At 41.7% G+C, this 27,490-nt stretch overlaps 1 protein-coding gene across 4 annotated transcripts in view; it reads right to left on the reverse strand.

The window, feature by feature from the left end:
• atrnl1a (attractin-like 1a) overlaps positions 1-16,971 on the reverse strand; it is a 249,853-nt gene extending 232,882 nt beyond the window's left edge. For 2 of the 4 annotated variants that reach the window (XM_071479994.1, XM_071479995.1), the window contains exon 1: positions 16,140-16,971. In XM_071479994.1, the coding sequence (XP_071336095.1) occupies positions 16,140-16,384 (245 nt within the window). In that variant the 5' untranslated portion in view covers positions 16,385-16,971. The remainder of the gene's footprint in view (positions 1-16,139) is intronic. The other 2 variants (XM_071479996.1, XM_071479997.1) reach the window with 1 other exon arrangement.
• Between the last annotated feature and the right edge of the window lie 10,519 nt (positions 16,972-27,490).

Genomic DNA, 27,490 nt, shown 5'->3' on the forward strand with positions numbered 1-27,490 from the left:
GAGAGAAAGAAATAAGGAAAAAAGAAAACAAGACAAGTAAAAATGGAGAGAATAATAACAGAAAGGAAGGGAGGATGAGAATGGAAAGAAAAATGGGGGAAACAAAAGAAGACAAAAAAGTAGAGGAGAGAAAAGAAGAGGAAGGAAGAGAGAAAAAGAAAGAAGAACATACATGAAACAAGAAGAGGAAAGAAATGGAGGGAAGGAACAAGGGAAGAAATTGGGGAAGGGTGATGAAACGAGAAAAGAAGAGAGGACAAAAAGGAAAGAAAATCAAAGGGAAGTTGAAAAAGAGAGGAAAGAGAAGGACAACAACAAATAGAAAAAGACAAGAGGAGAAAGGATAAAAGGAAATTGGTAATGGGAAAAATGAAATGGGAACAAATAAACTAGAAAATAGAAAAAGAAAAGAAAAGAACGTGAAATAAAAAAGAGCAAAGGAAAAGGAGAGAGGAGGAAAGAAGAAGAGAATAAGAAGGGGAGGAAAGTTAAGGAGAGAAGAAAAATGAAAGAAAAAGAGGATTGAAGATTAAAGAAAAGAGGAGAGAAGCAGAAAAAGACAAAAACAAATTTTGGCGTTCTTTATCTACAGATGAGTGAAAAAACTTAAAAAAACAGAAAGGTGTTGTTATGAGTCTTCAGAACAGCTTCACTGCTCCCTGGGCTCATTAACCCGTGATGAAATTAGACTTGTCCGTATTATTTCAGTTTTAGTTCGATGCACTGCAGCTCTAATCCAGCCTCCATCTGACCCAATCCAAGGTGTGCTCTGCAAGTTTGAGCTAAACAGCTCCATAGGGGATGAATCACACCTCGACTAGCAATGAAGCACATTACCTGCTACATATCTGGGCAAATGTGCCCTTGTTCAGGACCTTGTTCCTGTTTTCCTGCTCCTGTCACAGATATATCGAACCAATGAATGGATGCTTTCACATGGGTTTTGGATACGCATTTGAAAAACTGAACCAAAGGGAAAATGCAGCAACATGGAAAACAATCAACTTTTATTGATGGAGTTTCCTCAGAGAAGGAGGCTTCAATTCAAACCACAGTAAAAACTATGGGTGCTTGAGCCACATGTACCAAAACCAAATCAACTCAGACCATTACGTTTAAGTTTACCCAAAGATCATGATTATGCCTTAATAACAAACCTATAGTATCAACTTGTAACCCGAGATAAAAGGTGCAGGGTTAATGTAACCTGTGGTTATGTTTCCCCATGGTGTCACATTTTCGACATTTACTTTTTACATCTTGAAGTTTAATAGACCTGGGGCAGCGGTTAACAGACTGACTGCTGCAGGGAGTCATTAGGGAGACGGGCCTGTATTCTCAGGTTAAAGCTTGAGGACTGATGAGACTCTGCTGAGGCGCCAGAGGAACATGTGGCTCCGTTTGCTCAAACATGAGGGGATGAATATTTGAATATGACTTTCACATCCCGCAGAGGCAGATGGGTAAAGCAAAGCCACCTCATGTGTATGGATGTCTGCATCGATATGCAGCCCGCTGTGTGTGATAGTGCAGGAGGATGGAGGGTCGTGTGTGTGTGTGTGTTATGTCTTGTTTCCCCTCTTTTCTCTGACTCTTTCTTCTCACCTTTTATTGTGCATTGTTATCTTTCCAATCCTGTTCTCCACTTTTATTTCCTTCTTTCCTCCTCTTTATTTTTCTGTCGGTCTACGCACTTACAAAACTCTTCCACCTCTGCTCTGCAGCAAAATGTTAGCAACTCATTACTTTCCAGAACATAACTCTCTGCCTCAGGCTACATCCTCACTAATATGTTTTCATTTTAAAACGGTGTATTAACATTACAATGATCTCTGTCCAGACGAGTGTTTTAGCTCTGTATCAGAAATAATCTTCATCCACACTAAAGATGCCTAAAAAAACATATATTACATGACCATTCTCGTACACTGGACATGCAACTACCAGGAAATGTCAGATGAGAAATGACAAAAAGTAAGACCAGAGCATCAATAATCAAATCCATAAATCAGGGAAGGATATGTTGTGAGTAAGAAGGAAACAAAAGTTTCTGCCTGTCCTGTCTAAAACACAAGTTTTCAAATTAAAACGTATTAATGTGGATGAAGTCTCTACCTTTCTGTGGATCGGAGGCTATCGTCTAAAGGACGGATTGTTTAGTTATTGTGCTGCAAAGGAATCAAAAGCTCCAAGAAATGTCACTCAAGTATATTTGGTCAAATAGCTCAGGGTGTTCGAGGACCACTCTAAAGGTTTGAAGTCTTGGGTTCACTCCTCAGGTGTTGCACTGCATTTTGAAATCCAGAGCCTGAGGTAAACACTCAGAGGACCTAACAAATATTGATCAAGTGCGTTTTCACAACTCGCTCAAGGTGTTTAAGGAGTGCTTGGATGTTTTGAGGACGTGGTCTTGATACTTATTAGATTCACTGAATTTTGAAGCCCAACACTCAAAGACTCACATGCTCTAAGAAATACATCTCAAGAGAGTGAGTGTTTTGGAAAGTTTCGAGGGTGTGGGTTCAGTCAGAAATCCAACACCCAGATGAAAGTCTCGAGGACCAAGGAACTGAGGTCTCAGCGCAGCTTCAGTAGCATGGTGGGTTCGTTTGTGACCCTAAGGTTCCAGCTGTGCAGTGACAGCTTCAAATTCTACCCATTTAAAACCAAACCTGCTGCTGCTTCCCCTCTTGACAATTTTTTAAAGAAAACTATAATATTAGTTACTTAAACTGTGAGAACCTTAAATAAAAACTTTTGTTTCTCTTTTTTCTTTTTGTCCACTCTGTCGGTATAAATCTATAGCTGGTCAAAGGTAGGAATAGAAGTGTGTGTGTGTGTGTGTGTGTGTGTGTGTGTGTGTGTTTATCCACCCCTATGGTGAGCCCCATCACATGTGGTCTGCATTAAAAAGCTATTGTGTGTTACAGGGCTGCAAAGCATTGCCATGCCAACTGCAATCACTATCCCATGTTGTCAGCCTCTAAGTCATATAATGGGATGGTTTCCTGTACTCAGCACACATGCACGTATGCACACACACACACACACACACGCGCGCGCACACACACAAAATCCCTACACCACGCCCAACATTGGCTTGCTAAGCCCTGACTGCACTCCAACACACAGAGTCTCGTAGAGCAAACCTTTCAAATTAAAAGCATTTCACATCACAGTACAAAAACAAAGAGTGGAAAACAATTTGAAAAACAGTTAACAGAAAATCATGAGCGCCAGAGGTTGGTTTATGTGGTTAATTGCTCAAGATCATGTTGTGAATTCTGTATCAATAATTGCCACAAGTCCACAAAAATAAGATGCTGAAAAGTTGAGCTTTTTTTCTTCCTTTGCTAAGTTGAGTTTAGCACCAATAACAACAAGACTGACCCATCTTTTCCACCAAACACACATAGTGTGTGTGAGGTGGGAAGTGTATGATGAAGCATTACGTAAAACACTCATCTTACAAAGCAGCTAAGACACTACAGATCACATTGGAATGTAAATAGTTACAGTGATCATTTTCTAACCTGGCAGTCTCCTTCAGGTCGAGTTACATAACCCCTGGAAAATCTGTCACACAGAAATGTAATTCTTTCTACAGTTGAACTGAAATTGGCACCAGCACTACTTTTCTGTGTCAGTACTGGAGCTGCTGGATGTGCACTGTGGACAGCGGTGTGTATGAGGTCAAGGTTCAATTTAGTTGAAGTTTGGATGCAGAACAAATCAGTCTTCAATCATTCTTCATTAGAAATATTGGACTTCCTCTGCCCATTGGTGTAAAGAAGCATTGACACTGGATGCTTGTTTAGCAGTGTGGGACATATTTTTCTCACTGATTGTAGCATTTTGAACGTGCAATATTTGTATGCATTTGTAGTCGCCATTTGGTTCAGTCCTTGTACATACTGGGCACCTCAGGTGTGATCTGCCAGGTTATGAGACATTATCTCTGCTGCAGAAAAAAAAGTTCTGTCCAATTTAACTTCTGATCCTGGAGAGTCAAAGCTGTGGCTCTCACTGACAGAAACGGCCACAATCTGATCAACCCATATCAAACATAGAGGAACATAAGTGGAGTGCTTCGAGTTTGGACCTGGGGGACCCAGGCTGCATGTCGTACACCTCACCTTTCCTGTATATATCTACACTGTAAGCTGTCCAGTACAGGTAAAATGCCAAACAGGTCATATATTCATTTGTTTGAGAGGAAGCCAGTTTTCCTTTTTTTTCATCTCTTGATCACAGTTAGGTCACTTTAAACCAGTGTCTCTCAAACCTTTTCAGAACAAGGACCATTTAACCTTTAAAATCAAACTCAAGGACCACCCAACTCCCCAAACATCCCCCAAACCAATCGGGCTTTACTACTTTAGTTTTAATTATCCATAACCCCCTGTGCCTAACACACTGCACAGCAACAAGTGGTGCTATTTATGTAGCATCAAAATCATCACACATATGGATGTCTGGACGTCATCAAATACTTGTCTCACTCGTCATGACCACATTACTAGTAATACTCAACACTTGCCTGCTGTGTCCGTTATGTCGAAAGGTTTCATTTGATTTTCTTTTATTCGACCTGGTCTTCAATCACCGCTCTATGATCATGTCCGTAACAGTCTACTGATAACTGGTGACATTTAGCATAATCCCAGGCCAGGCTGAGCGTCATCCATATTTCCTTTCAAATGTCAATTGCTGCAAGTCCAATAACACTGCAAAACAACCAATTCAAATAATACATTTTGAATTCACATGAGTTGATTTGACATTGAAAACAACACATACACTACATACACTAATTTAAAATATGAGATGATAACACTCTTTGAGAAAAGCTGCAAGCTGAATGCAATATGTCAAGCGCTCTTCAAATCACACTGCTGAACAATGTAATGTAATGTTTCTGACCGTCTGACTGTACCAGCACATAAGTGACGGACAGAGGATTATGTTTTTGCCATCAAAATTCACGTCAGAATCATTTCTTCCTTTTCTTTGTCTTTCTCCCCCTGGATTTGTAAAGATGCAGCTTTAGGAGCGTTACAGCCACTTTCTCATCTGGAAACCTGAGCTAAATCGAATCATATGTCTCATATGGCTGAGAGCAATGCACATGGAGTACGTATGTGTCGGAGCATCTCAGTCTTATCTGGACATCAGCCACATTAACAGATAAGGTGGAATAGGGCCTGTGTTAAGAGGAAAAAAAGTGTTGTTATTGTGTTTTCCTTTTTGAGTGGTAAAAAAAACCAAAAAAAAAACAGGTGGTAAAAAGCCGCTGAGCACAATAACAGCCTGAGGTGATCCTGAGCACAGCTGTAATGAACACGAGGCTCTGAGCACCTGGTAGAAAGTGACAAGACATGGCAAAAAGACTGCTCACCCTCAGGCAGAGGAGTGTGTGTTCACCAGGTAGATGTGTGTGTGTTCATGACTTGCTATCACAAATGCTCCCTCTCGTATACACACACACACACACACACACACACACACACACACTCCCCGCCTGCCAGAACATCACGTCAGAGGCAGGAGAGAGGAAAACAGAATCGAAGAGGACTGGGAGTTATAGGAGAACATGGGCAAACAACCAGACATGAACACGAACAATCCAGGCCCTGCTCTCGCTGTAAACACACCCACCCACCACGTGCAGATGTATACACAAACACACACACACACACACACACACACACATAGAGAGAGGGAGGCATAACCGCACAGGGAAACAAAGCGAGCAAATGCTTTAGTGATGAAATCATTTGTGTGAAAACGCAGTTTGGAAGTGAGATGAGGGAATAAGCCTTCTTCTGGGCGGATGAAAGGAAAAGAATGTGTGTGCGTGTGTGTTTTTGTGTATACGTGTGTGTGTATCCACTGGGACAGAGAGAGACACTGTGAGTACAAATGACGAGATGAGAAGAGGAAGAGTGAAGGAAACGAAAGGAGGCCAGAGAGGAAGGTCTGAATCCAAAGCGATGCTCCCTGCCAGGAAAATAACTGGTCTCAGCAGAGATCCAGAGGATCATCTACACACAGTCAGCAATCCCATCCTGACCACACACACACACAACACACACACACAACACACACACATCCAAGACAAGGATAATAAAACTGTCCATTTATGTCTGTGCTTGCCACTGAGTGTGTTCTCACTTGAGCTTAAGTTTGAATTCATGGACTGAAAGAAACCTGCACAAACACAAAATCATTGCTGAACAGCTTTTAATGCACACGCAATACTTCCTGTGGTTGCTCGCCACAATAAAAGCCTTGTAGCAAAGAAACGTTTGTCAGGCTTTCCTCATGACTTGTAGTGCCCAAGGGAAGTACAGAGTAACAGACACTCACTGTAGATTTGTGTGTGTTGCTTATACAGTAAACTGGCTTCACAATTCATGTCTTTCTGAGCAGGTTTTAAACATGTAGTTTTTAAACAGGGTAGAGAAAAAGAGACCCAGTCTGTTGATTCACAGTGATATTATGTTTGGCAGCTCAAGTAAAGGCAACGTTTTACTGCACATTCTGACCAGATCTTTTATGGCAACTATGTAAAAGCAGCAGCAGTTGAGTCACAGGGTCAGCAATTTCAGTACGTCTCCATGGAAACACATGAGGCCTTGAAGTCCGGCCTTATTTCATCACCTCGTGGTCCAGCAGGTCTGAGTCTGTTCACTCCAAAGGCAGAAGTGAACGTGATCACAGATTATGACCGATTCTCACGCTCACTTAGGAGACAGGAAGTACCATTGCTGCTGCATGTAATGCATCATCTTTGGTACAGGTTAGTTGTACGTTGAAAGTATTGTAGACTCTATTGTAAACCAAAGTTTAATTAAGTGGTTATAAGAGTGTTATAAATTATAGAGAATGCATCATTTAAACGGAGAAACCTGAACTATTTTTGACTTTATGGTCCCCAGATGATTGTCCCTAACGACCTTTGGTGCCACTGTGGGTCCAAACCCATTTAACCACACAGTGACAACTAAAAATCTTCTGTTTATAATTCATCAGTTTGAGAAAAAGAGGAAGACTTTTTAATGCATATACATTCACAGAGCCAGAGGGACTCACTGTCCCATGATGATGGTGTCATAAGAACAGACCTTCCCCATCTCTGTGAAACCGCTACAGCCTGAGGCAGGAACACAGGGGGTTATGATTCATGTAATACACCCACCAACCTAGCTGTGTGTGTGTGTGTGTGTGTGTGTGTGTGTGTGTGTGTGCGCGTTGTCCTCGCTTTCACTCTCATCATAGCAGGATTAACTCACACTGGACAGATGGCCGTCCGATGCTCCTCCCTCCCAAACACTCACATGCTTTCTCACAGACACACACACACACACACACACACACACACACACACACACACACACACACACTGCAACTCAGCACAGTACGGTGGCAACTTCAGTTCATGAGCTGTGTCATCATCACTGCACACTGCCTGAGGCTTAAACACGCATAATCACACACACACACACACACACACACACACACACACACACACACACACACACACACACACAGACACACACACACACGGGTTGAAGCCAGTGACAGCAGATGATGACTCTGATGTCAGAAAAGCACTCTATTCTGTCTCCACTCAGCCTGACTCTCACTAAAACACTCATGTGGTTGTTTTGTCCTCGACTGGCTTCTTTCTCTGCAGCTCCGGGCGTCACACAGCCAGCAGGGTTTATATTTAGATCTGTAATTTACTGTAAACTTAATGAGTGTGTTTTCAGATATCGTGTTTATAGAAGAACATCTTGCTGGTTGAACCTTCTCCTTAAGGCGTTCAAAAAAATGTTTCTTCTCGCAGTTTATTTTTTCTTTAGAAACTAATATCGGCCTCCAGGTTCAGTTTGTTCACAGTATTTTGGCATGTCAGTGTAAAATGCAGCAGAACAGTTTTCTTGGATTGAGATTCTGACAGGGGGGTGGGTACGGTGGTGCAGTGGTGCGCACTGTCACCCAGGGCCTTTCTGTGTGAAGTTGGCATGTTCTCCTCGTACCTGCGTGGGTTTCCTCTGGGTGCTCTTCCTCCCGCAGTCCAAAGACATGCAGGTTAAGTGCTGACTCTAAATCACCCGTAGGCGTGAATGTGAGCTTGAATGGTTGTTTCTGTCTATATGTCAGACAGACTGGTACAGAGTGTACCCCGTCTCTTGCCCAATGTCAGCTGGGATTGGCTCCAGCCTCCCCTGCAATCCTCAAAGGTTAAGTGGTATAGCTGATGGATGGATGAGATTCTTACAAGAGGATGGGATCTATGAGATTTTCCAATAGTAAGAGGGGAATGTGTGCTACTTAACCCTATAATGCCAAATGCATCAAATTTGATACAAGCATTTCTGAGACCTATTGCATCACCTTATGGTAAAAACACTCAAAACCCTCTTGTATCCAATCTGATACTTGTCTTCCAACCCCTGGTGGATCCCTTTATCACTACAACAATTCAAACACAGTACATGGGACAATCCAAGTTGGCCACCTTCAGATAGTTCCCAACTCACTGGATCAAGGTAAAGAAAATTGCGATTTTTACGATTTTCCAGTGACATTTTCAGTAATATTCTAACATGAACACTTAATCTGTTGAAGCAAGTTATAATTACATCATTTTTTGCATTTTAGTATGTAGTAAAATCGTGTATAAAATTTGGAAAATCCTATATGCAAATAATTTTTTGTAATTTTTTTTTTCAAATTTTGTGAAAGGGCCAAATAAAGGTTCCAGATTCAAGAAATCAGAATTTTCTGTCCATTATTTCTGGGGTCAGGCATTACAGGGTTAAAGTAAGTAAAGGGCAACACACTCCGGTGTTGCTGAAATTGGAAGACATCAATACGTGTAAGTTAGATTCATATATTCACATGATTCCACAGTTTACGTTCAAAGCCGGTGGTTGGTGCCCGTGCAGTGTAAGAGGATGGAGGTTGGAGTGGTGGATGGGTCGGACTTTCATGTGGGAGACCACAGTTCACTTCATCATGACAGAGCAACAGTTTAACCGTACTGCAGTTGGGCAGGTGAAGTAGAAATGTAAATTAGAATTACCACCTCGCAGTTGTATGCCTCCACCACTCAGACTAGTTTCAGGTTACATCCCTGTTTATCCAGAGTCATATAAAATATTAACACTTTCTTTGACTTTTTGCCAGAATTGCTGTGTGAAGTCTTGAGTTATGGCTAAAAAGTTTTTTGTGTGGTCACACTGACCTTTGACCTTTGACCACCAAAGTCCAGTTCATCATTGAGTCCCAGTGAACATTTGTGCCAAACGTGAAGAGCTTTGAAGAGCTCTCGACATATTGCATTGAAAAAGCTGAAATCGTGTTTTGTGAGGTTCCTGTGACCTTGACCTTTAACACCAAAACCTAATTAGTTTGTCCTCGAGTCAAGGTGAACATTTGTACCAGATATCACATTCACAAAAATGGGATGGATGTACAGATAAAACATAATGCCTCTGGTCCTGGCTGTTGCTGGTGTGAAGGCATAAAAAACACAGTCATTGAATGTTATATGGGGTTTTGATGTGATGCTTATATTGCAGCATTGATGTGCATCCAAGCTCCAAAAAAGCATAAATTTTATTACATTCGCTCCCCAGATTAGCACATTCCAGCCACTGTGCCCTGAGTTCTTATGAGCACCAGTATGAGATCCTCTACTTAAATAACAGTAGCAACACAAGAGTCCAGCGTTCAAAACTTTACTTAAAGAAAAGTATTAAAGTATTAACATTAATTTAGACTTCTCATCATGTAGAAGGACACATATATTACTAGAATATAATTATTGATGCATTAATGTTTAAGCAACGCTAATGTTACTTCTGGTAAAGGTGGGGGTAATTTCAAATACTTTATGTACAGCAGGGTAGCTCCATCTTTAATAATACATCACAGTTTTTATATATATATATATATATATATATATATATATATATATATATATATATCATAGTTTATAAGTTGATTATATTTTGTATCGATAATCTGAGTCTGAAAAGTGACTAAAGCTGAATAATAAATGTAGCGAAGTACAAGATACAATAATTCCCTGTACGAAGTCACATAAAATGGAAAAATGGAAAATGTTATGTGACATGGCGAGTGTGTGTCTTTCATACATTTCATACACACACAGACATCTGTGGTAACGACTGAGTGATTGTGTTGTGATAGTCACGATGATGATGATGATCATCATCATCATCATCATCATCATCGTGATGATGATGAGTCTCTCAACGTAAGATCATGATAACTTATCATTAGTGTTCATCTACATTTGACAACATGATACTTGATCAATAACACGTGATCATTTTTTAATCAGCTGGAAGTAACACACATCCTTCCTGTCGCACTGTGTACCATGCAATCATCAAAATAAAAGCCCCGGTGGTCCCATCAAATAATGATTATTGTTTATCCCCCATGATCTAAAACCAGTCAAGACTTGGGCCTGGTTTTGTGAGCGGGTTCTAACTTACTAAAATATAATATTTGTTATTATTTTTATTGATAAACAACTATTTACAACGGTTTGAAAGTAATTTAGCAAATGTAGGATACATAGAAAAACAAGAGTTTGTGGCGGTTCAAATTAAGTCCTTCTTATAATAGTTAAAAGCTAAAAAGATTTTATCAGAGAATTAATATTGTTCATAATTGATAACCATATTCATTCATCATCATTCATTTAAACTATTATTGAACCAACAGGGGTAATACTTTGTGACATTCATACACACAGAAGTGATGTGGAGAGCTGACGGGGAACTATAACGGGCTCTAACACCACGTAACAGGATTTCAGTGCCACCATAACATCTGAACTGCACTCACAGTATTAGTAGACAGATGAAATCGGACATGAAGTAGAAGGGTTTAATCTGGAACTATAATCCCATTTCGGAAATAAAAATAAAGAACTACATGTATTTATATGTTTCTCTTTGATGGATGGAAAGGTAGAATATTATTTTTTAGGCCAGTAATTCTTCTGGCCGACTTGAAGAGGTGGTAAATTTTTAAATCCCATCTTGCAGAGTGTTGTTTCAACTCGGAGTCGCCTCAGTCCATTTATCAGGCTCCTGTGTGATAAATAAAGCTCACTCGGCTCCAGTTGTCTGAGAGGCACAGCGGACAATGTCTTTACTGCAGCGAGTAAGAAACAAAGCAAGACCATCACCATCAACTTCCTTTTCCAGAATCCTGCACTGCGTCTCTTTTGACAGATAGTGTCTCAAAATGTTTGATCAGTTCATTTCAGTGTGGCCTCCGGTGTTTCTGGTTGCCTGCACTTAGCATGCAAGAGACAAAGTTAGAGTAATGCAGCAGTTTATTCGTAGGCAGATAGATTCACTTTGATGCGCCTCGTAAGACTGTTTGCTGTTGAAGCTGCCAGACGTCAGCGTCACATCGGTCTACCAGTGTTTTACAGCCTCGTCCTCCGCCGGGAGGTTAATCAAGGATAAACAGGTAACGTATTTACTCTGATGAAAAGCTTGTACCTCAAAGTGTCACTTCACTGCAGTGTGCAGGCTTTTATGGGTTGTTCCTCTTGACTTTAAAAGACTCATGAATGTGTTTGAAGCCACAGAACATTTTACCTCAAATTCCTGATTTAATATTTGAAAAGTGCAAGAAATGAACTTAAACAATGCAGATGAACAAACCACAAAAACAGCAGATTGATCACCTTAGAAAAGCTGATGACATTTAGTATCAAAGCAGGAGAAGGTGTGAAGGACGGACGGGTGAATTTATGGAGCGCTTGATTTCAACATCACCTGAACAGAAATGTTATATTTGACATGTATGTTCCTTGACTGGAGGGAGGGAACGTCAGAGAACAGTTAAATATATGTCAATTGTTGCAGGAGGTGTTGACAAAAAAACAATAAAACCTATTTTGTCATCAAGTTGTGCAAACAGCTCTGACATAAATATACTGGTATGACTAAAAACTGCAGAAAAAGCCCTTTAAATAAAGTTTATAATTCTATAAGAACATCTGTTCCAACAGAGAACATTACTTTGCGTCATGTTTGAAAACTTCACCAATGCCTTATTTTATATTGTGCTGCAAATAGAAGAATAAGTCTTCAGTGACTTTTGTCAATACCATTTAAGAAAAGGGATTGGTAGAAACACGTTAAAGGAGACAGAGAGTAAAAGAGTCACACAATGATTTGTTTTTAGTTTCTAAAATAATTAGATGTTATAGTCAAAAGTCCTTAAGGCTGCCAACGAGTCTGCTCTCATCAGGATCACAACACTTTGTTTTTTGTGTCGTGTGTTTGTTTTGTACGTGAGAACAAGCAAGATCTTATCTCGTCCAGAGAGAGAGAGAGAGAGAAAGAGAGAGAGAGAGAGAGAGAGAGAGAGAGAGAGAGAACGTCACTGGAAAACAAAGGGTGAGACTGTGGACTAATAAAACCACACAGAGCACCAATACCTTAAATCAATATACAAACAGAATCTACTGTTATTTCTCCTTTATTGGATCTGTCTGTGTGGATATGAGACACAGGATTGTGTGTGTGTGTGTGTGTGTGTGTGTGTGTGTCCTGAACATCCCCACTGCAATCCAGTGACCACTGAGGGTTTAGTATTGAGTTTTTTTTTGTTTTTTTTAAGACACAGCAGTGATATTGAAGCACAGATCCTCGTCTCTGCTCCACTGCACTCCAGTCTGTCCTCACCACAGACACAGCTGATGCAGCCATGAGTCCAGGAAGCCTTTAGGTAAGACAACTATTTGAACAGTGGTGTTTCCACAAAATTGGTTGTTGATGGAGAGATTGAGCTGATGCACAATTCCCACAACAATGTTGGGTAGATGTTTTTCAGATGGGTTGCTGGAAGCTTTATAAAAAACTGAGTGTAATACAGAAGCATGTTATTGTGAAATACACTGAAAGAATACAGAAAACTACAGACTGAACAGGGAGCTGAGTCCAGAATGTATTTGCTTTCAGGACAAATGATTTCTCAGTTTAATTTCCACATGTTTAGCATAACATAGGTATCCTGAGCACAGATTCAGACAGACTGCGTTGGAGTTAGAGGTGTCACTGTTTTCCAAAACTGAGGCCCAACTCACAAATCTCTGCATCCTGTTTCTGCTCTGACTTTATTCTGAAGGTCCTGACAAGACGCTGTGATTCGTATCTTTCCGCTGCCTTGACGCTTCTTTCAGGTGTTTGTCTTTCTTCACTGACAATGCTGTTTTCTGTTTCAGAACGACCAATCACACTCACTATTGCACCCGTATGGGTCATCTGAACAGTAGACTATATGCCAAAGTGAGATTGTCCATGATATGAGATTGTCAGACTCCTACCTGGAAGTGCACATGGTCAACAAATTTCTATAAAATATGGTGTTGTAAAAATGAATCTGTACACAAAGCATTTAAGTGTCTTTAGAGTCAAATTAAAATTCTTTTTTCCTTGTGCACACTATTGAATAGTTTGTGAAATGCAGTGTGTTGTCTTAAGACATGAGCTGATGCATCTCAAGGGTTCTTTCCTGTAAAACAATGCAATTGGTCCAAATATAGATTTTAGGCTTTCATCACCTCAGACTGTCTCTTTACCTCCGCAGCTATCCCACCTTTATCAGAGAACTCATCATCATTTCACAGTTGCATGTATGTAAGAACTTCTAAGTTTTAATGGACACTAACTTAACACTGGGCAGCCATGAGACGAAAGGCTCATCCCTATGGTATTGTTTGTCTGTTCACCCTGCTCACAACAGTAGCATTGACTGAGAAATCGATGCAATCCTCGGGAAAGAAAAGACCAGACAGAAGCCGTGCCATCTCTCCATCCATACATGAGCCGACAGGGCTGTATGTGATTGTGACAAGGTGAAGTCATCCTCCCTCGAGGGTGTGAGGGGTGAATAATGCCACACAGGAAAAAGAAAGGAGGGGGGATGTAAAACCGTACTGCCCAAATATAAGAAGACCCTGATTACCAAACGGCTTCCACGTGTTTTGAAGCCATTTCTCTTGTGAACAGTTAAACATCACAGCTGAATGTAAATCCGACAGTCGTGTAGCTTGTCTGTTAGTCACATACTCACACACTCTCCTGTAAGGAGAGCAGAGCCGGTCGCTGTTAGCAAATCTTTTGATCATGACACTCAGCACAGCTGTGGCTCAGCAGGTAGAGCAGGTCGTCCGCTGATCACAGGGCTGGTCGTTAGATTCCCAGCTCCTCGTGTCCACTCATCCTTGGCCAAGACACTAAACCCTAAATTGCTGCCAATGATCAGGTCAGAACCTTGCATGGTAGCATGTAGGTGCAGTGTGTAGGTGTGTGAATGATCGAATTAGAGGGAAGTTGTAAAGTGCTTTGGATAAATGTCCTTTATATTCAACGACACCACTAATTCTTGGCTGCTTAACAATGCTGCTCCTGGTCCATCTCTGCAGTAAAGACTCATCAGGGATTCATTTCATTGGTTGGAGCAGAACATATTCCATGAAGCATCAGAAAATTCTGCAGGATTAACTATGAAAGACTCTATAAACACACATGAATAAACGCGCTGACCTAGCAACATTAAAGCTACAAACAACCCAACTGGCAACCAATCAGAATGTAGTCTACAACAAATACAACTTTTGTTCCAATCAAACATTTGTTCCCAGGCACAATGGAGGAGATTCTGATGACAGCGGTGGCGTGTTCCTCCAGTCTTTACAACGTGCTTAAAAAAAACACTGACACTGTAGGAGCAGATTCCTATATTACGTGAAAACTGGATGATAGTAGCCCCATAGCCCCTCTGCGTCATCTCTGTCTGAGTGCCCACAAACTTTAACAGCGTCCTCGACCGCGCAGCCACAGCCACTTTTGGCCTGAGAGTACAGTTAGTGTCTAAATACTCTGCGTCAGGACAAGTGCTTCCATTAAGGATTTTTTAAAACCTGTTGACTCAACTTGTAACACAGCGTTGAAATTGCAGGAGACATGTCTGTGGTCATGCGTCACTGCTGTGTGGAAAGTCATCGCTGTGACGGACTGAAATTTCAGGGGCTGTGTCACAGGTTTTCCTTTGAATTTTCTTGGGCACAGCTGACAAAGTTAATCGTGTTTGAGCTCAGTCGCTGTTTGCAGCTGGAAAATATCTTACAATATAGCAATGTGTGGAGCAGCTTGCATCCCAGTCTCAAACATGAAGTCATGTTACTTCTGAAGTTCAAGTCAGACTCTGCAGTGATGGATGGTTTCTGCCTTTCCAAGCAGGGATGAGTGAAGATCAGCCAGAACCAACGACAACGTCACAGTCTGCTGAAGATGCCAAAATTCAGCCTGCACCTGCTTTTTAAACATGGGAGCTTGATCAAAACCTCTCTCATATCTTAGCTTTACAGCCCAGTAAAATCAGTCTTAGTAAATCTCAGAGGCAGGATATCAGCTGTGCAATTTCCTGATTTATTTTTAAAGAGCATCTGCTCAAAGTCAGCCGCAGCGGGCTTTTTAAGCCTGTGAGTTGTTCTGCAAAGCGACAGCGGGAGCAGTCACTCCTCTCTGCTCCGAGGCAGCAGTGACCAATCTGGGCATCAAAATTACATGTTGTCATATTTAGAAAAGTGTTTTGCACGCATGTCTGAAGTGAAACAGCAGGCGGTCACTTCACTACAATGTGTGCATGTGTGTGTGTGTGTGTGTGTGTGGGGGGGGGGGGGGCTATAAGTTATATCCAGCTTTAGCATTTCCTAAATAATGAATTAGCCAGAAATCATGACCACAGAACATCAAGGTGCTTAATGATGTTTTGCTGTGTGTTAATTACGCCTCATACATACAGATGCAGAGTCAGGTAACATCTGGACTGTGTTTTAACTAGAAACAGGTGAATACAATATATATATATATATATTTATCTTTTTATTTCCTATACCCAATATAACAGTCTGTTTGCCACAAACCAAAAATAAGCCAAAGCAGCAGAGAAATAATGATACTCTGCTATATTAGATAATGAAGTGATCAGCTCCAGGGACCACGGGGTCAAACACCAACAGCTCAGACTTGGACTCCTCCATGTCTTATCAATCACCAACTTACTTGAATCTTCCCTGACAGTGCTGGCACTGATCCCCGACCCATCCGTGGTCACACACGCAGGTCCCGTTCATGCACTTCCCCGAAAAACAGTTTTTATCGCAGGACTTGGACACAGATGAGGCTTCCGTGTGGAGGACGAGATGAAGCATGACAAATATTCCCAGGTATGTCTTCAAGACGTCCCGTCCGCTCCTTCTGGACGACTTGGTCCATGTGCAGAGATGTGTCCCCCCAGCACCATCCATGGTGGGCGCAGAGAGGCTGCCTGAGAGGCTGCGGTCCCGACTGAGAGCCCGGCGCTGTCAGCCTACGCGGCGGGGTGATGTGCTGTCATCAGGCTGCAGCAGCCTACCTGTGACGCCTGGCAGAGCCGCGGAGCAGGACAAAGAGATGCAACTTTGACTGAAACTGTTTACATCTCACAATCCAAGTCAACGCGTTTCCAATCATCCGTTCTGCACAACTGAGGCATTAAAAAAGAAAAAAACATCCAGTTACGCGCGTCCAGATAACTTCTGCTGTGGTCAGGGTTCCGGTGTAGACACACGGCCGTGGCCGGATGATGCTCCCTCCACAAAAACCATGATCCCGGGGATAAGAAGCCAAAGCGCGGGGCTCGGACGCTCGGTGTGCGCCGCGCTGCTGCCGGACGCGCAGACAAAGACGTGCCCTCTGCCCGGGGCTGTTCTCCGGGATGCGACAGCCGCAGCTCGCCCAGGAGCGACGCCTCTCTCTCTCTCTCTCTCTCTCTCTCTCCCTCTCTCTCCCTCCCTCTCTCTCTCTCTGTCTGCTCTTGCTCTCCGGTCCACCGCTGGTTCCTGACCGGGAAACTCCGGCACAAAGCCCCGGGCATGAGCAGCACGTCCACGCGGTTAAAGGGGCAGTTCCCTTCAGAAGTGAGAGGCGCAGACGAAGCCAGTGACACTCACGCGCAGCATAGAGTCAACATCTTTTCATTGTGGAGGTTCACAAAAATACTGAAGTCTGGTTTGTGTATTCTGTTATCATGCAGACAATTACACTGGATATCAAATAGAATTGAACACCGCTCTCCTGTGTGACACTCAACCTCCTCCTGATGTGCATGTCATAATTACTCATTTCTGCTACTAACTATGCAATTAAGATGCCACCTAACAACCAGACCTAACTGTGCCTCAGTACTAACCTGCTGCACAGGATTGTCTCATAGACAGATTTAGTTCTTAATGGCTGATCAAGTACAACAATAATGTCAAATCCAATTTTGTTACCCAGTCAACAGAAATATTTTGCATGTTCGCACAAATTATCTCTCTCTTTATCTCACACACACACACACACACACACACTCAGAAAGTTATGAGCAAGGGTAACCACAGGGGATGATAGCTAATAAAACTGCAGCAAAATGGTAATTTCTACTGGAACAACTGCTCTGAGACAGTGTGGAGACAGCATAACTTATCAGTAACCCCACTAAATCCATTACAACAAGGTCTGCTGCAGCATATTGTTCAATTATTATCTATCCGCCTATCTATTATTATCTATTCATCACCAGCTGGAAGAAGTAAAAATATGTGAAAGCCTGCAGTGGCTGCCAGAGTCCAGTCTGTTCATCTGTTGTCGAGATCAATCAGTGATCACTGAACATGGACAATGAATCATTGAGATGGTAAAAGACCTGCTTTAAATCGGAAACTACCTCTTTACGTCTAACCTGAGTCTGTGTTTGCCTGGATGCATCTGAGCTGATTCAGAGACAGATATGACAGGAACATTAAAACCAGACTGACACAGCAGAGGCCTAATTCCCCAAACTGTCTTCCTGATTTATAACTTCATCTTACGCTGAAGGCTTTAAAAGACACGGAGATATTCTTTGGAACCAAGTGGTGCCTTTGGAAAACAAAGCCAAGATTTGCATCTGCACTCCCTGAGGGCTCACAACAACATCCAGCGAGCCAGAAGACGATAATCCTGAAACCGAAAGATAGACTCCTCTCTTGAAGCCAGATATCACTCAGCTGCAGTGTGATGGAGAAAAACACATGAGATGTTGATTGCAACAGTTACATATCTGAGCAGAGACCTGGTATAACAAGGTGAGTGTGCTGCATTGATAAGCTAACTGAGTCCTGCTGATGAAAAGTCAATTTTATGACTGTGTTACATTACCCAATAGCCCTCCACAGCCCCAAATGACCTCCCAGATCACTGTTGATGTTTTCAAACTCAACACAGCTGTGTTCACAGTTCACTGTTAAGTTTCGAAACCCTGACAGTAAGCTGGGTGGAGAAAGTTTGGGGATTTTGCTAATGGATATTGCAAATGTTATTTGGTGCCACAATAAAATAAAAGAGCCTTTATCAATTAAATTGTTTCCAGCTGCAGCTGTTTCCAGAAAACAAGCTCTGAAAAACTCGCTGTGCACAACCCGACCAGCACCAAACAGCAAAGACGATTGTAAGCTCAATATTCGCCTTCCTTTTAGCTCTGGTTTGGTCTCCACCTGCTACTGAGAAAAATGTCCCCTGCTTTAGCAGCTAGATTTTATATTTTCTTCACCAGCTACTCGCTAACTTTCAAATGCAACCTTCTCCTGCTTCGCTCACATTCATTAAGTCCAGCGTAATCCTAGAACACATACATGAGTGAAACATTACATTTTCATTTTCAAGTTTACGTGATCATTTTATTCAAGTCCCCTATAGGCTTCTATAATGACTTTAATATTTAGCATTTTAGTCTGGTATTCTACACAGGCGGGGTACAATATTTGTTGGGGGGGGGGGGGCCCTATACTACACATCCCAAACCCAGAGCTGTCACCATTTTTCATCATCCGATTTGTTTTATCAATAAACCGTTCAACAACAACAATCAGATTGGCAGAATATTTTTCAGTTATTTAAACTTTTTTTTTTTTTTTACCAAGGCTGTCACCTTCTATCTAAAGAAGTAAAGCACAGACATCCCTCCGTGGACGACTGAGAAAGCTGTATGCGTCACGTATACATGACATTACACAGTATATAAATTAAATGACGTGTGCGAAAATACAGAAGAAATGATTTTACATTCGGAGTCGGAGCATTTGGTGGGGCATGGTCCCTCCGTGCCCATGCCTAGAACCAGGCCCGTTGTGTTCCCTCTCTTAGGCCTGGCATGTGATCAGCTCTGTGTTGCAGGGTCCTGAACACTCCTGTTGTGTTTCAGTAGGTGGTGAGAGTCAGAGAGCAGGTAGGCTACTGGTCTGCGTGGGTGAATTTCCTGTATACTCCAGTGTGGAGGCTCATGCTGTCTTCAATGTGTATGGCACAATCCAAAAATGGCAGGCTGTTGTTTCTCACACCCTCTTGTGTGAACTTGGTGTTTCTGTCCACTGAATTGATGATTTCTGTGAAGGCCTGCACTCCCTGGGTTTTAATTTGGACCCATGTGTCGTCCCCATATCTGAACTCAGAGGCTCGGTGCTGTTCCTCTGAAATAGTTTGGGGCCCTGCTTTCTACTTCTTTACTGTAGAGGTTTATCACAATGGGAGATACTGGTGAGCCATGCTTTCATCTGTAGAACCTCCCATTGTACTGGAAATAGGAGGTGCTTAGGCAGAGGTCCAGCAGTTCGCATATCTGGTGATATGGGCTGATGTTGGTTCTACTGTGAATGGTGTTGTTTTGCAGCAGACGTTGCCAACAAACACAGCTCATGTGACTGTTGCAAAAAAAAAAAAAAAAAAAGATTTATTACTGTTTCCCAATTTTCCACTACTCATGTCTTGATTAAGTTTAGGTGCTTAGAACTATTTGATTATGGTTAGAAAAAATGTAGGCATGACTAAAAGAAACTTAGGCTGACTCCAGGGAAGAGGATCCAAAATGCAATGTCCTGTGTGTTAAAGTCAGTTTCTGTCTAAACTCCCTAATTTCGTTGAAAATAATATGATTTGGGGAAGAAGATAAATGAACAAATCAAGCATGTGTGTGTAAAAGATTCATTTTTATCTGCTAAATATGATTAAGACTGATTTTATTTTCAGGGTTTGTCTTTTTTAATGAGAAGCCACCCAATTGTCTTTCTGGTTTGTTTGCCATTTACTGCTGCCCCTACAGTTTGGAATCACATTTGGCTCTTCAGATACCTCCAGATGACTCTTATCTGGGTTCTATATTATCTGAATACAGCCAGTATTCTGGCAGTTGGCCACTTCTTGAGGAAACAGCTGGTTTACTGCAGGCTGGCTTTTCCTCTCCACACCTCCTCCTGGGACACACAGCACAACTCCTGCTCTCCACGGTGCACCTTGATGCTACTAATGCTGACGTACACTTTTTTTTTGTCTTTGTCCTAATTTTGCAGGTCTTTTGCCAACAACAAGACCATCTGCCTTGCCTCTAAATTAGGGAGAGTATTTATCAAATGTCCTGTGATGGGAATACTGATCTGTGTTCTACGTTGCCTTGAAAGTCGAGATAAATGACAAGGTCAAGGATGTGGAGATATGCATGCTTCTTACGTCATTATTCATTAACTTTCTGTGGGGATATGAAATGGAAAATAGTTTGTAAGAGTTTGGTGTCACAAGTGTTGCTGTGCAAAGACTTTGTGCAAAGAGGATGATTTGTTGGTCATATTTGATGAATAATTAATGTTTGTTGGTGTTTTCAAACTCCTGTCTATTCAGTCTTCATCTGCATTTCCAGTCTGATCAGGCCTGATCAATATGAGCTGCACAAATCTTCTAGTTTAAAGCTCCAAGGAACAGTAAACAGCATTAGCCTGTGCCTCACTGTTAGCCTGTGGGAAATTGGTTTGGCTTGTTGTTATTCCTGCTGCTTGGGTTGAATACTATTATAGATCGTTTTTAACCTCCTCCCAAGGGCCAAAGTAGGAATATTGATTGGCTTACACAAAGAACCCACTGTGAGGAAAATGAAAACGAGGAAGAAGAAAAAAAAACTAATATTGATTTTTGACAGTTTGTTTATAATTAAACTGTGGAATAACTAACTACACCGGAGGGATGGGGATGAGGATTATGAGGATATGCAGGATGGAGGGCAGGTACATGCAATGTCATTGGTTTGCTGCTGGCCGTCTTTGTCTTTGTGCTCACATTCACGTCTTTCACTGCCAGCTGTGTGGGGTTTAATAGAGCAGATGTGCCATAAAACACGAGTATTAATTCTGCATATTCTATGTCATCATGGCAATTTTTCTAGACAAGAAGAAAGGACACACACACAGTAAAACAACACAAATGCAGACTGGGACTATGGACAGAGTCAGTGGATGACAGAAAGAGGGGAGAATTAAATGGGCCCTGGGAAAAGATTATAAAAAGATTATCATTTTTGATTGTTGTTTAGTGCTCCCTGCTGTTTAATATCTGCTACTGCAACTGATACAGAAATACACTGTTAAGAAAGAAACATTTTCCTTTTTGAACAAGATTCATTTTCGATCTCAAACAATCAGTTTCAATCTTAGCATAAGGTCCACATAAGGTGGTGGATTATTCTTCTGAGCTTTCAGCCACATCTCTTGTTCTTCACCTGTGAATGGACTTTGGAAGAGTCAGGACTATGAGGATATGATACTGAGCATTTGCTTATGAAGGCCTTGAGATCTGATTCATACCTTTAGGAGAAACAGAAGTCATTGTGCTAACTTTTTTTTTTCATGAGATAACATTGGCTTGACTTTGAGTAGAAATAAGTCAAAAGAAATACAGGGAGAGGAAAAAAATAGTAATATAAATGACATAAGACAATATTCACACAGGCAAAGATATACTGTAGGATATCACATTAGACTTATACATAAAACAGAGGCTACACATGCTGTGTGGGACTTCAGGATAGATTTAATTTTAAGTTGTTGGTCAGTTGGTCAGGACCCCCATAAAAGGTCAGAAGTTCAGTCTGAAGGGTCACAGGTCACAGACACTTGACAAAATTGTGTTAATTCTTTCAGACATTCCTCTGATTCATTTTATGTATGTCTAGCCTTTTCAAAATGATTCAAATAAACAAGAAAAAAAACCTGACCTGGAACCTGGAACAAAGATTTCCCTCACTGGATTTCATCTTTTATGGAAAAGTATATACCATGAAAACATTACTAACTACATTTTAAGCTAAGCTATAATTTTAAATTAAAACTGATGAAAACTATTCCAACCATGCAATTTCTCTGACCCTGTATCTATCTGGAAACAATAAACTGTCTCTTGACTCTGTTTCCTTTTTGATTCAGAAAAATATTTTCTCTTTCATTCCTGCAGCCACTTAATGTGAAAAAATCTTCTTTTTATGCTTCAGAATAGGTATTTTCCTACAGCGACAGGGGATGTTACTGTCCTGGTGTGACCATAGTTACAGTCGTGATGACAACTACAGAGCTATCCCATCAGCCGCTGCCAAGCCGTGTTCATTTGATTTGAGGCGAGCTGAGTGAGAGGGGAGCGAGGGCAGGACATGGCTGGTGTCCAGGGGATTTCCTCGGCCTGTGATTGATTCCTGTCTGCAGAGCTCAGAGACACATCAGCTGATCTGCTTAATGATGAAACAAGTAGGAAAAATGAGAGACAGAAGGATATTGTTGTTTTCAGATTATGGAGAAGAAGAGGAAGATTACTTCCATTCTTGTAGCCTGAGCAGATTTATAGGAATATTATTTCTCTCATCAGCCAAAGAAACATTTTGGGCCCTTTGTACAAAAATAAAGCTTTCCATTCACCTTTTCTGCATCAGGAGGCAAAAACATACTTTTTGAGACTGTAAACTAGAGACTGAACTTCCACCAAGTTTACACTAGATGGTAGCAAATGCCAACAGCTTGAGAACTCCTTAGCCTGAATAGGAATAACAATTGAATTTGATTGTTGGTGCAGCCCATCTCTAAATGATGCTTATGCTTCTCAAGTCTTCTCTTGAACAGTGGTGGTTAAGTGCTTAACTTATTGTAAATCTAATGAATCTGCCATGTCACATCACAATCTCATAATGAGTCACAAAATGAGTTATGTGTGCACAATTTAACAGTTTTTTTCTTTTCTACAGTACTTAAACTGCACAGTGGTGCACGCAGCATGGTCATGTGGCTGATATACATGCAACCATCTCTTTGAAATTCCACACATCCCTCACATATCCCTACAGACGCCCCCTAAGGCATCATCTTTTATGTTGGCAAATGGCCTTTATTGAGTGGATGAAGGTTCATATTTCTACATCTGGACATCCAGCAAAGGGAGGAGGAGTGAGGGGCGGAGATCTAGCTGGCTCACATCCACATTCTGCTGTTATTTCACTCTTTATTTTTGAGCAAAACAGGGCCTGTGCACCTGTTTAGCTGCCCCTACCCCTGGTATATTCACCTGCGCGGCCGTGACCCTTCCTCTGTCTTCAACAAGTGCTGTGCCAACAAACAATGCAGCGTTCTTTTGTCGGTTTTATAAATCAGATGTCCGAGAAATCTGACGAGGCAGCCAGAGGTGAATCAACGGGAAGATGAGCTCAACAGGAAGTAGTGGGTGAACCCAGGCCGTGCAACGAGCAGCAGGGACCCCCATTCACCCCCCACCCACCCACCGCCTGAATCTGCCCCTCAGACTCACACCTGGGGCCTTTGCTCATGTGTTTTTTTGCTAACTGTTGGTAGCTGTTCATATTTCTTCCATTCACTTCTAAAGGAGGCTTATTGCTTATTTTTAGGAAAGACAGTAATTCAGAGCATAAATAAATAAAAGGCTGCACAGTTGGCGTTTTCTCCATCATATTAAAGTGGAAGGAATAAGCCTACAGGATCTAAAGTGAAGGTTGAGGAGGAAAGGTGAGGTGGTTTCAGTGTGAACAACTTACAGTTCAACTACCGAGTGTTTGGGACCGTTTCACCGCCATGGTGGTCTTCAACGGGCAGCTGAAGATCAACCGAACCTTAAACCGACTGTCTGGTCCCTGCGTCACGACGTCGGCCCTAAGACCCAGATGTTTAAAAACACAATTAGTCAGAGACCATCCTCATAATGCTTGTTTATTTGACCAGCAGAAAAATAGTCATATATTTGCACTGATTTAAACCTAAAAAAAATCTACAAATCATAATATTTGGCCAGAATAAAATAAGAATATGTACCATTTTAGGGGCTTAAATAAAATCTTAAAACTAGTTTTTGACACTATTAGGAAGAGCTACAAGATAAGTCAGTTATGCATAAACCACTTTGCTTAACTAGAAATGAACAGAAAATGAACAGTCCTGCCAGACAAAAAAAAAAACATGAAAAGTATGTTACAGTCAAAACAAGTTATGATTACGACCCACTACATTAAGTAGATCAGTCCTCTTAAATCCTAATTCTGGGGTAAATGTCATGACATTGACTTAATCCCTTACATCACTGACTGTATATGAAAAGTTTGTTTTAGCAACAAAATATTTTGAAATGGCCGCTGTCTCAAATCAGATGATTATGGTCATAAATTCCTGCTGTCACTTATTTTAACACTACAAGCTGGACCACAAACATAGCTTGTTTGTACTTGGAAAGGAGGTGCTAGGAACCAACCAGTCACTGCTCCACCTCACAGCGCCAGCAGCATCGTTCCTCTGAGCTCCCACTGGGTGGTGTCACTGAGCACATCTCAGAGGCTGTCAAACTCTGAGAGAGGAGGCAGATAAATCTGACGTGCAGGTCTTTTTGTCAGAACGTTGTGAGCCGTCCAAGATACTGACTTTTTTTGTCTCTGTTATTCACACACTAAAGTAGATGGGATAAAATGAGCAATTGTTGCACTTGATGCTCATTGTTGTTCTTGTCGCCCCATGTCTCTCGGGTTGAAGATCACACTAGTAAAGAGAGAGAGAAAGAAAGAGAGAGAGAGATATGAAAGAGAGGAAGATGATGAAACAGGAGGAGGACAGGAACAAGCCTTTTCCTCATGGCAGAAATCTTTAAATACTTGTAAGGGCAGCGACAGTCAAGGCAGCAGGAGCTGTGTGATGTTTCACATGTTCTCACAGTAAAGGTTCAGTTCTTGACTTCAGATTTTGGAACAAGTTTAAAGTGACTCATAGTTGCCGCTGATGTTCTGGTGGCTTTAATTATCTGGTGTAGAGATTTAAGTCATATCTCTGATCAGTTTTAGCAACCTATGACAGAGCCTGTTGCACTTGTTCCTGTGAGAAAAGTGTAGTGTGTTGATTTCAGATCCTTGAGTTGATTAGTTGATTAGTTGATTAGTTGCGGTCCTTCAGGACCAAAACCTCTCGCCACAAAAATAGCTTCTTCCCATCTGCTATTAGCCTCATCAACAAGGCTTGAGAGCCCCACTGTTGCTGATCAATTGCACCAATCACCAGAAAAAATTCCTTGTATGTGAAAACATACTTGGCAATAAAACTGATTCTGATTCTGATTCTGATTCTGATTCTGATACATGTGATTCTTCCAAGACATTAAATTTTAAGCCTTAAGTAAGTTACCTGGATTTTAAAAAAGCTTTCTAATTGATTTATAGTCAAAAGCTTTGCACGCCTGTGTTAGTGCCTCCACCGTCAGCTAGCTTGCTGGCTCGGTGCCGGGCCGAGAGGGGGCCAAGCTAGCAGGCTGTTTCCAATCAACCTTTAAGCTGAGGGAGCAAAATGGATTTACAGTGCAGGCTATGCCAGAGGCAATGGAGCTCAGTTTCTCTCTGTGTACCTGAATTCACTTTCTCTTTTTCACCAACTCTGCCATCTTGCTCATGATTCTCACCATAACAGCTTTGTGCGTGTGTGCTCCTGTACCAATGCTTTACGTTACCTTGCACCCACTGCAGCACGCTGGTTGTTAAGACAGGACTTTTGTGTGTTGAATATATTATGGATCACTTCCAGGTACACCTAGTGATGGTGTGGTACCATGAGCCATGAAACAGCTGCAGAGAGGAGCCCTGTGTGGAGCTGGAGGCTATTTTTGCCTTGGGACAGTGCTGTCTGCAGCTGCCTCATCACAAACTGCCAGGAGCCGGAGGTACCATGCACTGTGCATTTTCAATTTTATTCCTCTGCTGCACCCTTACCTCATGTATTCTGACAGTTTTGTGCTGTTGGCAGGATAATGCAGGAAACAGGATGAAGGGTTTCAAGTATCTTGTGCTGGCTGCCAAGGCTGGTGGCAGATTATAGTGTCCAGAGCCTTTGATACGGGAGTCAATCTGTCAGCTGACCAGTAAATGAAGGTTGTTTTAGGCAGACAAAGTGTTTGGGTTAAAAAGATGAAGAGTCCTGGTCCAGTAGTCAGGATAATACTGCCCTCTGGTGGGGGTTTTAGGATGTAATGTAAATTTGTGAAATCTTGCTTTTTACCTTTAAATTAACCAGAAAGCAAGATTGAGAGGAAGTGATTTGCTGGTGCGACAGTGCATTGAACATGACAGACTATGACGAGGGGGGAGAGTTTGATTGGACGCAAGATGAGCCCAGTTACCTGCTGCTGGCCACAGAGGCGATGATGTACCAAGTGGAAGGCTACAGCCTCAGCGCACACCCACAGGGAGTAGGTTCAACTCCACGCCGCCTTAACAGGCCTCACTTTGCCGATTACACGACTATACAGAGTTTACTGCACTGACATCAGACTTTGACTGGGAGTGCAGTACTATCTCTATAATCGCTGCCTCTGTTCTCACCTCTCATGTCCTCCCTCCCTCTCCGCAGGTGATCTGTTTACAGAAGCAGCAGAAGTCACCACAGTGGCCAGGAAAGGCAAGCTGGCTGACCAGCACTACATGAAAGCTGAAGAGGCGTGGGCGCTGGTGGAGGAGTAATTCTCAACACACACTTGCATGTTCAAAATGCTACAGGAGTTCATGTGTTGAACATTAAGGATACACCCTGAATCGTTACAGTTCATGTATTTTTCTTTCATTTTCTTGTCTCTGATATTAAAGTAAAGAAAATGGTTTATTCACTTTGGCCCAAACATTAACACACTTATGTTGGAAGAATGCACAGATGAAAAACAATGGTTGGAGTATAAAACTGGAAAATAAAGGTTCCTTTTTATGGGTAAATATTGTCATAATTGATCCCTGTTGCGCTTGGTGCTATCAAAGTTCAGTATATTCAGACAGTATATTACAGAAATGCCGTGTCCGGGTCTAAGACATCCATGACACAAAAGGGTTAGCATAGCATTAGCATTCATTTAGTCATTTAGTCATTTAGCAGACGCTTTTATCCAAAGCGACTTACAGAAAGGGGAACAATCAAGGTTAAGTGCGATATATGCATAGCATATAGTGTTTCATCTGCTGCAGAAAAATAACAGACTAAAACTATAAATGCTAAATTACAGGTGACTTTACTAAAACAATCATG

Source organism: Trachinotus anak, unplaced genomic scaffold (genome assembly GCF_046630095.1).
Source record: "Trachinotus anak isolate AG129_WGS33_773 ecotype Australia unplaced genomic scaffold, CSIRO_AGI_Tana_v1 ptg000007l, whole genome shotgun sequence".
NCBI classification, from domain to species: Eukaryota; Metazoa; Chordata; class Actinopteri; order Carangiformes; family Carangidae; genus Trachinotus; species Trachinotus anak.